Source organism: Uloborus diversus, chromosome 9 (assembly GCF_026930045.1).
Source record: "Uloborus diversus isolate 005 chromosome 9, Udiv.v.3.1, whole genome shotgun sequence".
NCBI lineage: Eukaryota > Metazoa > Arthropoda > Arachnida > Araneae > Uloboridae > Uloborus > Uloborus diversus.
In genome coordinates, this window is record NC_072739.1 from 52,378,125 (window position 1) to 52,392,058 (window position 13,934).

The 13,934-nt window shown below is 34.1% G+C and overlaps 1 protein-coding gene across 1 annotated transcript in view; it reads left to right on the top strand.

Moving 5' to 3' along the window:
• The window catches only part of LOC129230209 (uncharacterized), a 133,481-nt gene extending 120,163 nt beyond the window's left edge, over positions 1–13,318 (top strand). The window contains exon 5 of the mRNA XM_054864610.1: positions 13,050–13,318. Within this exon, the coding sequence (XP_054720585.1) occupies positions 13,050–13,318 (269 nt within the window). The remainder of the gene's footprint in view (positions 1–13,049) is intronic.
• The last annotated feature ends 616 nt before the right edge of the window (positions 13,319–13,934 follow it).

The following is a 13,934-nucleotide window of genomic DNA, read 5'->3' on the forward strand; positions in this document are numbered from 1 at the left end:
GCAAGTTTTCGAAATGTCATAATGTTCGCAAAATTAATGAATCCGTTAATTCTAAAATTAACTTGTGTAAAGATTTCATTCAGGAATCGGAGGAATGTTTACCAAAAAACTCACTTGACGAAGTTGATAATAGTTTTATTTCTGAGGATTTTTCAGAAAATACTGAGTTAGCATGTACATCTTAAAATTTATCGCCTTAGTATGAAAAGGAGTAGGAAGATAGTTCATCAGAATCAGAAGATGATTTCTCGTCAAATCATTTATTCGAAGAAAATTCTAAATCGGTACAGGAGACATAACCGCTCGCAGTAACAGCGATTGCTGAATGGGAAACATCCTTGTCATATTTTTTTACCGAATGATTCTCACTTTTTAAGACTCCGCGGCATACAAATTTAACTGTATTGACAAAAAATAAATATTATAATTTGGTCTTGAGAAGGGTTGCAGAATATATTTGAGAAATCAGAGGGAAGAGATTTCGACTCCAATCACTTAAGTTTGATTGTAAATATTGATGATCTTCCTTCATCTAAAAATTTCTGGCAGCCAGTTATGGCCAATTTTAGGATTTGTAATTATTTCTAATCAGAATTATGTATTTATTATTGGATCATATCATGTAAATGAAGAACCAGTGACTGCAAATGATAATCTATAATGCATCTGGTAATATTTTCTAGATAATCAATAGATCTCTAAATTTAGCATATTATCTCTTCAATTTCTAATAATGTCTAAATAAGGTTCAATAACTGGCTATTTAATTATGTATAATGCATCTAATAATATCCTTTAGGTGTCCATTAGGCCTCTAAATTTGGTATATTACCTCCATTCAACATCTATAAAATTTCCAAGTAAGATCCAAATACTAGATATTTGGATAAATATAGTATGTCGAGAAAGATTTATAAAAATTTCTAAATTTGGTACATTACCTCCATTCAAGAATATCATCAAGAATCCGTTTTCACCCTCAAAAATAAACAAGGAGTTCACCTGCCCGCTTACAATGGAGATGCTGGTGTCAGATACATCCTCCCCCCCCCCCCCCCACGAGGTTTCCCAGGGGTTCGAAATGGCGGGCAACCAAGACTGGAATGGCAAACCACTTTCACAAACTTTTGTTATTTTAATATCACACTGGAGTTTCAGTATTTTGCATTTAAACTTGAACGACATTTTCGACAGTCCACTGCTAGTGTCAGATTTCTTAAGCATCAACGGCTTCATCGATTTGGTCCGACTCCGTCAGACCAAAGCGAGATTAAAAACAATAACAAGAATTACTAGATGTTTAGAGATCTATTACACATGCAATGGATGTAAAACAGGGTTACTTTTTTTGCTCTAGTATGTGTCTCAAGATATTTTTTGAAATCTAATGGATCCTTTTCCTAAATGTTTAATGGCTGTGTGAGGTATTCCAACGAACTCTTGATAAAATCTTGTCTGCAAAAAATGTGATATTGGATAAAAGCCGCTCTCTAAGTGAATCTAACTTTTGTAGAAAAAACAAGAAATTATTAAGTAATCAAACCAAACGCAAACACCTTATCTAGGCATAAAACTCAGCAAAATTGGTTTAAATTTATTGATTTCTCTCCATTTTGTCACCTTTTGATTCCTGTAATACAAATCAGAGTATGCTGTACGTACGGGGAATAATCAAAACGAGAAAAAATTGGCTAACTTTTTAAGTTCGTCGCCAAATTGGTCAAAACAACGCGCTTTTTTGGTCGTCAAACGTTGCCAAAATCAATATTTCAGATTAAAATTTAATTTTTAAACAAAACAAATCATTAGAAAACTGGAAGTTACATTAAAATGGTAAAAAAAAGTTCTACAAAAAATCGTTTCTTTGAAGCAGATTTTAAAGACGGCTAAGCCTTTAGTCACGCGATTGTAACCGTATTCATTTAGAGTAAAGAAATTACGGTTCATGAAGCACGTTTTTGAAAATGCATTAAAACATGAATTAATATGCAAACCAATCCGCCAGCTATTTTTTCGGTCTCTTTGCGAGATTGGTGAAAACTATTCTCGAGAAGCAACATGTTATCATAACTCCGCCCGTCATTGCACCGCTGTATCCCATAATTCCGACTTCAATTTCATCTTCTTTTTACCATAGACGGGGCTATCTATGCACATTTCTTTACTCGATGTTGTTAGCTGACAAGGAAATTAAACACAAGCGCCTCAGACTCAGGATAAGAAAAACGCATACTACAAAATCCCATCAAGAACGACTTTAGTCCACTTCGACCGTAAGAAGCGCCGAACTGTGCAACGCAGCGATCGAAAATCCCCGAATTAGCACATGGTATTTTGTAAAATGTACTCATGTTTGTGAAAGTTGCAACAACATGAAGGACTCATTGGAAAGGAATAAAATTTAGTGCACATATTACTCATAGGTTTACGAATTAACGATCAAAATTACAGATCAATAAAATAAAAACATGTGTAAATTAACATCGAATGCAGCTATCCGGCGCAGCTAAGCGAGCTTTTACACGTTTTTGGTATCGAACCAGAGATGCTTAGTGTCAAATGGGGTATAGCATCTCGCATTGCTTCAATCTGAAGCCAAAGTTCATCCGGACCAACTGCCGGAAGGGACACATGGGAGAGTCTCCAATAGACGAAATCCGAGACATGCCCGATGGGCGTCATATCCGGAAAGCCGGCAGGCCAAGGAAGTAGCGTAATATGTCGGAAACCGAAGAGCTTTTGTACGTTACGTGCGACATGTGGACATGCATTGTCCGGCTGAAACACTGCACCAGGAACGCCCTGAAGAACGGGTAGTAGCTACGGCGTCACAGCGTCCCTGAAGTAACGCTCGCTATTGAGTTTACCCGTAATTCGGATTAGATGGGACTGCCCTTAATATTGAATAGCACTCCAGATCATGACGCCTGGCGTTATGCCGGTCTGACGTCGGATGGTACGCTCTGGGAAGTGACGTTCCCATGTGTAACGTCTGACGCGTAAACGTCCATCGTTATAGTGCAGATTAAATCTGAACTCATCCAAGAAGACGACCTGTTGCCAGTAGCCACGCCAATGGGCGTGTTGGTGGGCCCATTGAAGCCGGAAGCAACGATGGTTTATGGTGAAGTGAATCCTGTATAGGAGAATCCTTGCATGCATGCCCTGGCGTTGCTCGTTCGTATGACGCTTTGCGTTTTGGACGAGACATATTGAGTACTAGAAAAACATCTACCATCGGCATATAATCATACATTGATTTAGAGAAACCTTTATAGCCTCTTTTACATAGAGAGTCTACGCCGCAGTTCAGAGGGCGTTTCTCGATCCACGCCTGCGCGATGTCTCTGTAATTCTAATAATTTGCATATCTTATCCTGCTAAACATTTCCTGTGAATTTCGTTACATTTGCATAATTCCTTTTTGGTGTTGCAATTTTTACAAACATGAGTATTATACAGCAAGCAATATTTTCCATACTTTTTCGTTTTTTACCTGCTGTCTACTCCATCAAATTTTAAGTTGCATATCTTGATATGTTGTCTATAATCAGCACAATTAATTACCTTATAATTTTCATTTTATTTCAAGCAACTTTTTTCCCCATAAATCCTCTAAAATGAGAGCGAAAAAATTATATTGAAGGAAGCCCCTAATTTATGAATTTCATGGCAAAAAAATTTCCAATGTCCCGTGGCAATTAAAACGGGAATTATTACTGTTTTTATCTAATTTCATGCCAAAGACTTCAATTTTAACCTCTCCCCTAGTAGACGACAAATTTAAATTTTTGATAGAACTTTTTATGGAACAAGTAGGCCTTTCAAATTCAAATTCCGCAAGATACCGATATTCCTCTAGTATTTATTTTTTTTCTTCATTCTTATTTCATTTACCGCCTCAGTCATATACATTTATTCATAAATCTGGTAATATACTACTTCATTCTAGTACCATAAGCAAGTAAGCTCTATGCTGAAATCACCCCCCCCACCTTCGAATAACAAGAAAATAATTTCCTTTTGTATGCAAAGCTACTGTTATAGCCTTTAGTCCCACCTACTCAATCAGGGATTTTCAAACAGACAGGGTGAAATATACTTCTGTCTGTAATTTCTTCTTTGTTATTTTATTTGAGAAATGCATTTTTTGTAAAATATATTACCCTGATTGAAATAAAATGAATTGAATTGAAAAGCAAATTTTTATAAAAACTAAGTAGAAAAGATGACCACGTTTTTTTTTTTTTATTACTTCTTGAAGAAATCACATGAGACCTTTCATGGATTACAAAGGAGGGAATATTATTGGTGAATTTTACAATGGTACAGATATGACTAAAAGAGCACATGTATTCATGATCACTAACATATCTTCATCATTCAAAGATTTAGTTCATATTGTTCCTGTAAGCCACAGCGTGATTGATAAAAAGAACTATAATTGCTTTAGAAGAAATAGGCTATGAAGTAATTGGCATAGTTACTGGCAACAATACAATAAACAGTAAAGCTGTTTCTACTTTTAGTTACCCTCCACAACTTCAAACCACATATCATCCAGCAGATAAAGGGCCCTTGTTCATCTCATAAAGTGGTCTCCTAAGAAAGATATATGACATTGGAGCATCAGGTTTGTTAAAATTTGGCACTTGACCTACAAATCTAGAACGGCAAAATATAGGCCTGGCCCTAAAACTTTTCAATGAATATCTTACAAAAGGTTTAAAAGAATTAGCCAAAAAAACAAACCTTATGCATTACAAGGAAACAGCAAATTTTCAGGAACTTTGTAGGATATAGTCAATGTAAAAACTGTTTTTAAAGGAAAGCACAAAAGAAATCCTATGACTGAACCTATAACTAATGCACCGGATGATATCACGAGAGATTTCTTAATAAAACTCATTGATTGGCTTCAGAAGTATGAAAAACTAGCTTCTGATAATGTTAAATTTATTCGTAAGACTCGATCAGCTTTGCGACAAACTTCTGAAGAATTTTTATCAGTAATTGAATATTGCTCTACGGACTTAAATATGTCATATGTTTTGTTAGAACAAATTCAAATTGATAAACTGGAGTCGCGTTTTGGTCAGTACCGTAGCATGTCTGGGGACCAATCTATTCGTCAGCTGTATGAAACTGAAAATAAGCTCAGGGTTAACAAAGAGCTAAAACTAATTTTTGCTACCGATATATTTGACTATGAAGGAAAATCGTTGGAAGTATTAGCGATTTTTTCCTGGATATTAAAGTTACAAGTTCTCATATAGATAAAGTAAAAAATTCGTTACTTACGAACTCTTATTTGGGAGGATATTGTTCTCATTCTGCTCATAAAAATTTCAAGTGCTGTGAGTGCCAAAAATAAAAATTGACTGATAAACAAATGGGTATTGAAGGCAATTGTAAATTAATAAAAAGTTGTGCTAGGGGGTGGACTATTCTTCAGAAATTGTGACAAATACTGTTCTTCCTATTTATATTGTAGTCCAAGAGTTTATTAGTGGAAAATATGAGCTTGAATTTTAAAAAGTTCAAAAGCAGCGTAATTTAGTGATGAGATTCCCGAAGGAATTATTGATAGCTAAAGATATGTGCGAGTTATCAATCTGTAGCTGCGGATATAATTTTGAAAAGATACTTTGACTTGATATAATACTTGGTATAATGAGGTCAGCTACCAATACGTCCAGTAAAAATTACTTTGAATAAGGTGTATTTTGCTCTATCATTCAGAAGAAATGTAATGTCCGCTTCTTGCATTGATAACTTTGGTTACGATTTGAGGTGCTATTCAGGTCGGATATGTATTTTCAAAGAGGGGGTTAAATTGTTTACAATAGATTGTATCTTGTAAAACCAATCCATTCTTTAAATACAGATAAAATCAATTGTGTACTGAAAGCATATGTATCCGAAACTAAAGGTTTAGACCAGGAACTATGGCACGAACGGTTTTTTCACATAAATTGCGATACAATTCTTGAGACAGAAATCTAATTGTGTGTATGATCTTAACATAAGTAATAAGGAAAAGCCAAATTTTGAGCCATGCATTTTGGCAAGAAAAGAAAGATTTTTTAAGCCGCCCATCTCAGGGCGGCTTTATGTAAGGGCTAAAAAACCAGTGGAGTTAATGTACATGAAACGGGCAAGAGCACAGCCCAAAGACATTATAGTGCTATAGCGGTAAAAAGGTAAATATTTGCCTTAATTGACGACTTTTCCAGAAAATCAACTATGTATTTTTTAAATTCTAAAGATGAGGCTTTTGATTATTTTTTGAGATACCAAAAACTCGTGGAAGGGTTCTTGGGAGGGGAGGGAGAAAGAGAGAGTTGACAAAATTTAAAATTACATTTAATAAAAGATGGATCAAGTATTGAAAGAACCAATTCATTTACACCTCAGCAAAATGGAACGGCCGAACTGCTTGCGGTTTTTTACGACGTTTTTCCACTAAAATAGAATATCGTTTGCTAGGGAATAATTAAGGTTGAATTAGGTTAGGTTAAGGTTTTGAAGACTGATTTCGAGTTTAGTTTCGGTGGGTAGTCGGTTAGGTTAGGTAGTAGTTTATAAAAGGCACCGACTTCAAAAGATGATTAAAAATGAAGAAATTGTATCTTATTAGTCAAGTATTGAAATAGTTTCTGGTATGGTAATTAAAATCAGTGTTTATTTTATATAGTTAAATGTTTGGTTTAGTTTTTTTTTTTTTTTTTTTTTTTTTTTTTTTTTTTGTGTGTGTGTGTGTGTGTATACTGGAATTTTCAAATAAATTTGATTTACAGGTTTGAGCAGGAAATCGTATGTGATCAGTTATTTTTTGCTTCTTAGTTCACGAGTGTTTTTTTAAAGCAGATTTATTTTTTCAATTTAAAAGTAATTTATATTTTGCTTTTTAGTGGAGTAAATATAAAATAGGTACATCGAATTGTTAAAATATTAATAATGTTGTCATTGGTTTTATTTTCTCATTGTTAGTTGGTGTTGAACATTCCTAATAAAAGCGACAAGTTTAAAATCTACAAGCTTTATTGTCAATCTCGGATAGTGCTCAGAAACTGAAGTAAAAGCTCTTAACAACGTAAATCCATGACGATTTTTCAAAATGGCAAACCAGTAACGCTGTGCAACATGCTAGCATCCCAATCATGCTCTAAAGAGCGTTGATAACGTAACGCGAGAGCTGTCATCCATTTAGGAAAAAAAAAAAGTATTTTACGAAAGGGCAAGTACACGTAGTTCTCAGCAGAGTCAAAACTACAGAAGAAATATAGCTCTACCTGATTTAGAACCTTTTAAACTTTTAACTAAACCCCACGATGAACGAGCATTAGCAGAAATGCAACGATTGAGAAATCTCATTTCTAATGAAAAGTGTAGAATGGATTCAGTATTTAGTTAGAACCATTTAATGTTTTGGTTTCCCAAACTACAAATCAATTGTAAGTTGTAAAACAGTCAATTGTAAAATTGTACCATATGTTTCACAACAATACGTGTTACGTATCTCGTGATAAAAGTCGCATGTTTCTTACATGGTCCCATCATAGATGAAGATAAAAAATACTCCACTAGAATGAATTTTATGTTTGCTTCAGAAAATCTTTTATTCAAAATTTTCATTATGATTACTTTTAATATTAATATTTTTTGGAACTTTAACTATGATCTGAGAAAGTTTCTTTTAAGGCATTTTCTTTAAAAAGTGTTTTAAAATTAATAGTTTGTGAGGGAAATTGCATGAAATTTAATGTTTTTTACCCATACTTTAAAGAACAAATATGGTCAACCAAAGATTTGGGACCTAAGTTAGACCACCCCTATCCACTAAATTAAAAAAAATCCTACAAACCGGTTAGTAGGGGAAAAAGGACAGTTTCGCGACAAGAGGCGCAGCTGCGCAGCCGGCTGCGCCTCCCAACCCCCTGCGCCTCCCAACCTTTAAGGTTGAGTGCTGAGAATACATACGAAGATAGAAATACGTTACATAATTCGTTGCAAAAGATTCGAGATGAAATCGAAAACTTTTTCAGTATCAACGATCAAGGCCCATACTTCGAAATTAGAAGTCAATATTTTTGTAACTATGAGGAAGACTATAATATGCCTTATTGAAGGGGAAGGTGAGTTTGTAAAGCTGAATTGCGGTCATATATGCCACGAAAAATGTGCAATACTTTGGGGGATAAATAACCCCACATGCCCTATTTGCCGAAAGGAATTTTTTACGGAACTTAAAAAGTTTGTCGGCCACCTGAAGGTGTATGGATTATGTTATGAACTGCATAACTACGTCGACCGAATGCAGAGAGCATTAGGTCGGTATGAGCTAGGTATGAATACGTTAGAACATTTGCACACGATGTGCACGATGGTTTTTATGTGTTATGAACATGTCATTGTTAATGGTAATTGCAATTATTAATTTCGTTTATAAAGTTTAATGGGTTAAGGGTTAAAGTTAAGGGTTTTAAGATAAGATTTCTTTAATGCAGCAGGAAAAAAAAATATTACTGTGAAGAATAATAGTAATGTTAATTCAGTCACTAGTGTTTGCAGATTGTAAAGTAAAATGATGATGTATCATGCATAAAGAAAAATAACTAGTCCGTTTATAAGTTTAATAACAATAATAAAATGTGTGATAAAATGAAAAAAAAAGAATTAAACGACCTGTGATAAATTAAGTCAAATAATGTTAAGTTCAAATACGTGGTGAAATTTGATTACTGATATGCAACAATAAATACTAAAGGTGAATTGATTGTAAGTTTTAAAATTATTTTGAAACGACTATGAAAAAAAGAAAAAAAAAAAACGTTTGTAACTATGTAAAAAATTAATTTGAAAATTGCTAAAGAAAAAAAAATTCATTGGAAGTCTAAAAATAATATAAACAGTAACATATAAAGTAAAAACATGTTGCTTCTTGAAAATCTTATACGTTGAAAGCGTTAAAGTAAAATGAGAAAGTCTCCTGTATTCTAAATTGATTGAAGAAACTTTTTAAGTGTGAAAAAATATAATATGATTCTTGAATTCGATGAAAATTGATTACTGATGTTGGTAGACGTTAAAGTAAAATGATAAAGTATTTTGTGCTACGAAAAATAACCATGACGAATATATTAATGTAAATTGGATTACCAGATTGATGAAAATACTAAAATGTGTGATAAAACGATTAAGTAAAGAATTAATTAAACGACTTGTGTTTAATGAAACTCCTGAAAAGTAAATGTAATGATGAATTAATTCTAAGAGTGAAAAACTTGGTTACTAGGAAAAAAAAAATTTATAAGAGGATTCTTCAATTTGATGTAAATTTGTTAATAATATGTGTTAATTAATGCTAAGAGTGCTAAGAGTAAATGGATTGTTGATATGTACTAATTAATACTAAGGGTAAATTGAATGAAAATTTAAAAATTAATTTTAGTAAAAGAAGTCATCTTTCGGCGAGTCTATTTTTTTTTTTTTTTTTTTAATTGATTGGACTGTGGAAGTGAAGTCGTGATATTCGACTTATAGTTTTAACGCTTCTAGGGCCCTTCTTTGATTTTTCATGTGATGTGTTTTATTTCAACATAGGAAAAAATAATTAAATTTATTTGATTTGGAAAATTAATTGCATAAATGTGCGAAAATAATAAACCTCGTGATAAAATAAACAAGTGAAAATATTGATGAAAAATAGTATTCAGAATTAATTACTTTGAATTCATAATACGTATGAATTAAATCTAAATCTTAAATGTAACTCACAATTCTAGACGCAAATCGCATTTAAATAAATCTTAACTTGACTGAAAAAAAAAAAAAAACCTTTGAATGTGTTGAAAATAATTATAATGGTAGTTTCAATTATGAGGTGAAATTTAGTTAATGATGTGCCATGACTAGTACTAAAGAGTAAATTAAATGATGGTTTTAAAATTAATTTAATTGTAATATTCGTTGTCATGGTACAGATTCACATTAAGACTGAAAGAGTAATGGAAAATATAGCATAGTGGTTAGCATACGTTTTTGCTAAAATTGTAATATTCGTTGTCATGGTACAGATTCACACTAAGACTGAAAGAGTAATGGAAAATATAGCATAGTGGTTAGCATACGTTTTTGCTAACTCAAAGTTTGGGTGTCCGATTCCTAACTCCAACACTCTGTAAAAATAAAAATAATTAAATTCGCAGAAATGTTCTGGAATTTAATTATTTTTTGAAGTCCGGAAAAAAAAATCAACCTCTGCATAGAACATTCTTAAAAGTTGTCATCCAAAAAGTTAAAACATAGCAACAAGTGTTGCCACTCGAAAACTAAAAACTTTGGTGTTGCCATCCAAAAAGTAAAAATCCTCCTAATCTTCTACAAAGTGTTGCCATTCCCTAAAAACGAAGGTTTCAAGAAAAACGACGAAGTCCAAAAACGTGGGCGCGCGAAAACCCTCCGTTATCTTCTTCAAGTTCCAGGCGCAGGGGGGTTGGGAGGCGCAGCCAGCTGCGCCTCTTGTCGCGAAACTGTCCTTTTTCCCCTACTCCGGTTCACTAAGTGATACGATTGTGATAGCGAATCTATCAGAAGAAGCATATCCCCTCCGTCTCTTTCTCGATGCCCACGAGATAAGGGATCCAACAAAAAGAAATTGGAAATTATTTTACTTAAGACTTTCGTATAAATGATAGGATTGAATGACTCTTGGGTGGCTATTATTATTGCAGTGAATGATGGCTTCTACTGAACTCTTTGAGTCAGTTTACATCACCCAATTCTTGTGGATAGATTGAGCTATTGATTGTAGAGATGCAAACACGGCTTTTATTTTTCTGCAGTAAGTATTAATTATTGTACTATTAATTTCTAACTAACACTAACTATCAATTATTGTAGCAAAGCCGACGTGATTGTTTGCTTTTGATCCCTCGGTTTTAAATGTCATATTCATAATATTTGCTTTTTGTATCATAAATGTTTGTTGGTAAACTGTATTTGAGGTAGTTTCTTTGGGTAATTTTTTCGAAGTCTTTGATTGCAGATGTAATTACTTTACACCATGGTTCTATTGTGTTGAGGCTATTGAAATCTGATAGCTGCAGGTCGCAGAGCACCCGGCGCATTCGGATCCCAAATGTTGGGCCGATGAGCAATAAAGAAATAAGACAACATTAGATGGATTAAAAATATGAAGGTGTAATGGGTGATCATTATAAGGTTTTGTTTTGAAGTGGAAATTCAAGGAAAGTTTGAGGCGTCTATTGTTTAGAGATTGTTCATGTGCAAGAATATGAAGACTGTTGATAGGCGAGGCTCGGACAGACGAATGCATAGCCTCCTTTTTTCAAATCGGTTAAAAACAGAGACCAGAGCAGACATGTCACAATGTAGCAGGATGACAATGAAATTAAATTAAGGTAGAAACCTGAAGTTCGTAAAGATTGTGATCTAAATACATAATGTTCGAACCCTGTTTTTGCAAGGCAAAGCCGGGAGGTAGGAGCAAATCTACATGTAGATAACAATGAGGCGGAAGCTAATTCGACTGGAATAATAATTCCACAATCATATAGCCAGTGCCTAAAAACCTCTGAATTAAATGAATAGAAAAAATCCATGTTTGAAGAGATTAAAGCTGTAAAAGAAAGGGAAGTGTGGGAGTCGGTCCCTAAACTAAAAGATAAACCCATTCTAAATAGCCGGTGGGTGTACGACCTAAAAAAAAACACCAAAGAAGAAACAGATTTAAATCAAGATTTGTCGTGATAGGCAATAGGCAGATAGCTAATGAATCTTATTTCGAAGTTTTCGCTCCTCAAAGTTTTCCTTGCAATTTTCGTAATTTTATTCGGGTGTAACCATTTTCAACTGGATGTCAAAAATGTATATTTATGTGCGGATCTTGAAGAAAAAATTTATATGAGACAACACACGGGATTTGTTGCTCATGAGAGGGAAAATTGGATATGTCATCGTAAGAAGTCACTATATGGGTTACACCAGTCAGGGAGGAGCGGGTATGTATGTCGAAATGGCAATGCCCTCCAAAGATTGAATCTTTTAAAATTAAATGCTAGTAACTGTGTTTATAACCCGGGATAGTTAACTATTTTTATTAATTTACGTGGACGACATTTTAATTTTTGGATAAAATGAAAAAGTAATTAGAAATGCAATAAATAATTTGGCTGTAGTGTATGATATTAAAGAATTAGGTAAAACAAGAAAACTATTGTAGGTGGTGTTAGGAAGAAATAAAAGGGGGGGGGGGATTTTTATACATCAAAATTCTTACATGAATAAAATCTGCGAGGGTTTTGATTCATATAAGTACCCATTTTCGACTCTCCCAATTTAGAAAGGCGCAATTTTATCAAAAGGAGATTGTCCAAAAAACGGAACAGGAAACGGACAAATTGTATTTTCGTAACTTACTGGGATGTTTGTCTTATATACCGGGAAAAACCTTTTTTCTCAATTTCAGGCAAATCCGAGGAAAAAACATTGGGAATGCTTGCTCAGACTTTTGGGAGATGTAAACTAAACAAATATTATAAATTAAATATAAGTTCAATAAACGAGTTTGTAATAAATGGTTTTTCGGATTCAGATTATGCAGCTAATCGGGATGATAGACATTCAATGGGAGGTGCTATCATTTATATTGACAAAGTACCTGTATTTCGGCAATGTTTCATCGTCCACTAAAGGACGTCGTTTCTTTTTTTTTTCGTTCGACCTAGTCACACGCGGTCACTCGTTCATGACAAGATTTTTTTTTTTATTAGGTTTTCATTTCGTCATCTAAAAAGTGGGACTGCGACCGATCTCGATTGAATGACCTGATATAATTATCAATTTAAAAATATTGAAAGTACTTTTGAATTCAGTTGCCAAATGTAAACATTGCGACAATGACAATTGTTTTGACGTTGTAAAAGAAACAAACAGTAGAAAGGGACTTGCAACGTCTTTATTACGTGTGTGCATAAACTGTTGGACTTCTACAACTGAAATGACTTCAGCAATATCTTAAGCAGGCTGTGATATCAATATAAGTTTAGAATATGCCATGAGATGCATCGGGAAAAGTAGAAGCGCAGTACGTACATTTTTTACCATGATGAACTTACCACCACCACCTTCGAAGCTTACAAGATTCAGTGACACACTATCGCAAGCGCTTACATCTGTGAGCGCAAAATCTATGACAAACGCAGTGGAAAGTGCTGTCAAGAATAATGATGATGACCGAGATTGGCAATTGCACTGGCCTGCTCGTCGCAAAAGGGAGGGCATGTGTCGATAAATGGAGTTGTCACGGCAATAGAGATAGAAAATGGAAAAGTAATAGACTATGAATACTTGTCGAAATACTGCTTCTTGTGTAAAAATAAAGGAAACGACTGTCCAGAATGGCACAAGACTTATGAAGGCTGCAGTGGAGGATTGGAAAGCGAAGGAGTGACTCGTATAATTAAACGATCTATTTCTATAAGAAATGTACGATACCTAAAGTATCTTAAGCAGATAATTCTAAAGTTTTTTAGAGAGAATGTGAAGATCTTGTATATGGAGAGGATGTAATCGTAGAAAAATTGGAGTGTGTCGGCCACGTACAGAATAGAATGGGTTCAAGATTCAAAGCTGTGCGAAATCGCCTGAAGAAAGCTAAGCTATCGGATGGGAAAACAATTCATGGACGTGGTCGGCTTTCAAAAAAAAAGAAATCTAGCTCGTTCAAAAATATTATGCATATAAAAAATATACACTGCAGAATGGGTACAGTCACACTTCAACGGGCGCACTGTCGGTGGTTCTGAGCTTGTAGTGCTGCCCTTTAAAGATCTTCTAAAACTGGTGAAGATTGCCTTCAAAACAAGGGACGTCTACACCTTGGAACAGGACAAAACCCTTGAACGACT